The sequence below is a fragment of the Lycium barbarum genome, chromosome 2 (assembly GCF_019175385.1).
Source record: "Lycium barbarum isolate Lr01 chromosome 2, ASM1917538v2, whole genome shotgun sequence".
NCBI classification, from domain to species: domain Eukaryota; kingdom Viridiplantae; phylum Streptophyta; class Magnoliopsida; order Solanales; family Solanaceae; genus Lycium; species Lycium barbarum.
In genome coordinates, this window is record NC_083338.1 from 138,658,850 (window position 1) to 138,660,798 (window position 1,949).

The 1,949-nt window shown below is 39.9% G+C and overlaps 1 protein-coding gene across 1 annotated transcript; it reads left to right on the plus strand.

The window, feature by feature from the left end:
- Positions 1-522: 522 nt before the first annotated feature.
- On the plus strand, positions 523-1,703 carry LOC132627547 (protein PHOSPHATE-INDUCED 1-like). The gene has a single exon (XM_060342944.1). The coding sequence runs from the start codon at positions 605-607 to the stop codon at positions 1,553-1,555; it is 951 nt and encodes a 316-aa protein (XP_060198927.1). The 5' UTR covers positions 523-604; the 3' UTR covers positions 1,556-1,703.
- The last annotated feature ends 246 nt before the right edge of the window (positions 1,704-1,949 follow it).

Below are 1,949 nucleotides of genomic sequence, written 5' to 3' on the forward strand. Positions count from 1 at the left end.
TATCATATAGTTCAAGGGACATATTCCATATTCTTCTTTGTTTGAAATACAAACTTGCTATGTACCATCTAATATCCTACCTCGCATTCGCAAGGGGAAAAAAAACGAAAATTTCCAGGTAAATCGGGCTACTTGTTAGCTGTCATGCAACACTATAGTTTTCAACTTTCCAAATTGTTAGGTCATACTACTTGATAGGTTTGATTGAGGGGAGTGGGGTATCTTTCTTTTGAAACAAGCTAGCATATCTACTTTGGTTTCTTTTGCTCTATGCATCTGGTAAGAAAGTGGTGCAGGGACACTCAAGAATGAAGTCAATGATGAGCCTCAAGAATAGTATCCCATAAGTCAAGCAGTAAATGTTTCCTTTTTCTTGTGTTTGCGTAGCAGCTAGCTCCAGTTAATGAAAATGACTACGCGCTTCTTTTAAACTCACTTTTCCACCTTTATTCCTTTCTCAGCCAGCTTCATTACAGACAGAACCAGGTCCTCTACTTACTCTATAAATAGCCCTCCTCTCTGCCCCTGTGTTTCATCCAACACTGAAAAAACAACTTCTCATTGATCTCTTCCTAAAGAAATATCAAGAAGTTAAAAAAAAAAAATGTCTTCTTCCCTCAGTTGGAAATCGACACACTTGTTTTTATCACTTTTTGTATTGATTTCTTTCATTAATGTGTGCTTTGCATCAAGAAAGCTCACTGCTTTAGTCCAAGATCAACTCTTGCAATACCACAAAGGCCCACTTCTATCAGGCAAAATCTCAGTCAACCTGATATGGTATGGCAAATTCAAGCCATCCCAAAGAGCTATTGTATCCGATTTCATCACCTCCCTTTCTTCTTCAACTCCATCTAAAACCCATCCATCCGTAGCCGAATGGTGGAAAACCACAGAAAAATACTACCATCTCGCCAATTCCAAAAACACCCTTTCCCTCTCTTTGGGCAATCAAGTGCTCCTCGAAAACTATTCTCTAGGAAAATCACTGACGCAGAAACAAATCGTACAATTGGCATCAAAGGGTCAACAAAAAGACGCCATCAACATTGTTTTGACCGCCTCAGATGTTGCCGTTGATGGGTTCTGTGTCAATCGGTGTGGGACCCATGGGTCTTCCAAAGGTGCCATTATTAAGGGCAAAACTTACAAATTTGCTTATATTTGGGTTGGTAACTCAGAGACTCAATGTCCTGGCTACTGCGCTTGGCCATTCCACCAGCCCATCTACGGACCACAGAGCCCACCATTGGGTGCACCAAACAACGATGTTGGTGTTGATGGAATGGTGATTAACTTGGCTAGCTTATTGGCTGGAACCGCTACGAACCCATTTGGAAATGGTTACTACCAGGGCGAAGCTGATGCGCCATTGGAGGCTGCATCTGCCTGCCCCGGGGTGTATGCTAAGGGTGCTTACCCCGGCTATGCTGGAGATTTGTTGGTGGACAAATCTACAGGTGCAAGTTACAATGCGCATGGTACAAACGGAAGGAAATACTTGGTTCCTGCTCTATATGATCCTACTACATCTTCATGCTCCACTTTGGTCTAGAAAATCAGTAGCAGTAACAAGATGAAATTAATCTTAGTATAGTAGTGAATACTGTAACTTTTGATTCATTCATTTGTTTTAGGCTTAGTAATTAAAGAGCAAATTCATTTGGCTTGCTTTCAGAAATTCATTCGTCCTTTATCTCTTACGTACCAATTTTACTGGTTCATTGACGGACAACATTAAATTTATTTTGATAAAGTCATTAAAAGGAAACCCTAAGAACTACTTCGCAATTAATTTATTTGTTAAGCAATATCCCAAAAGTTACAAGAGTATGCTCTGTTCCATCATGACTGACAATGCATCATCTGTTTTGATTCTATAGTCCCTTTTGTAAGTAAATAATTGTGCAGTAGTACAATCTATGCTCTCTTTACAATGCCAAAGAAAA

Coding starts and splice junctions, on each gene's coding strand:
- LOC132627547 (XM_060342944.1), top strand. CDS start 605: ATGTCTTCTTCCCTCAGTTGGAAATCGACACACTTGTTTTTATCACTT.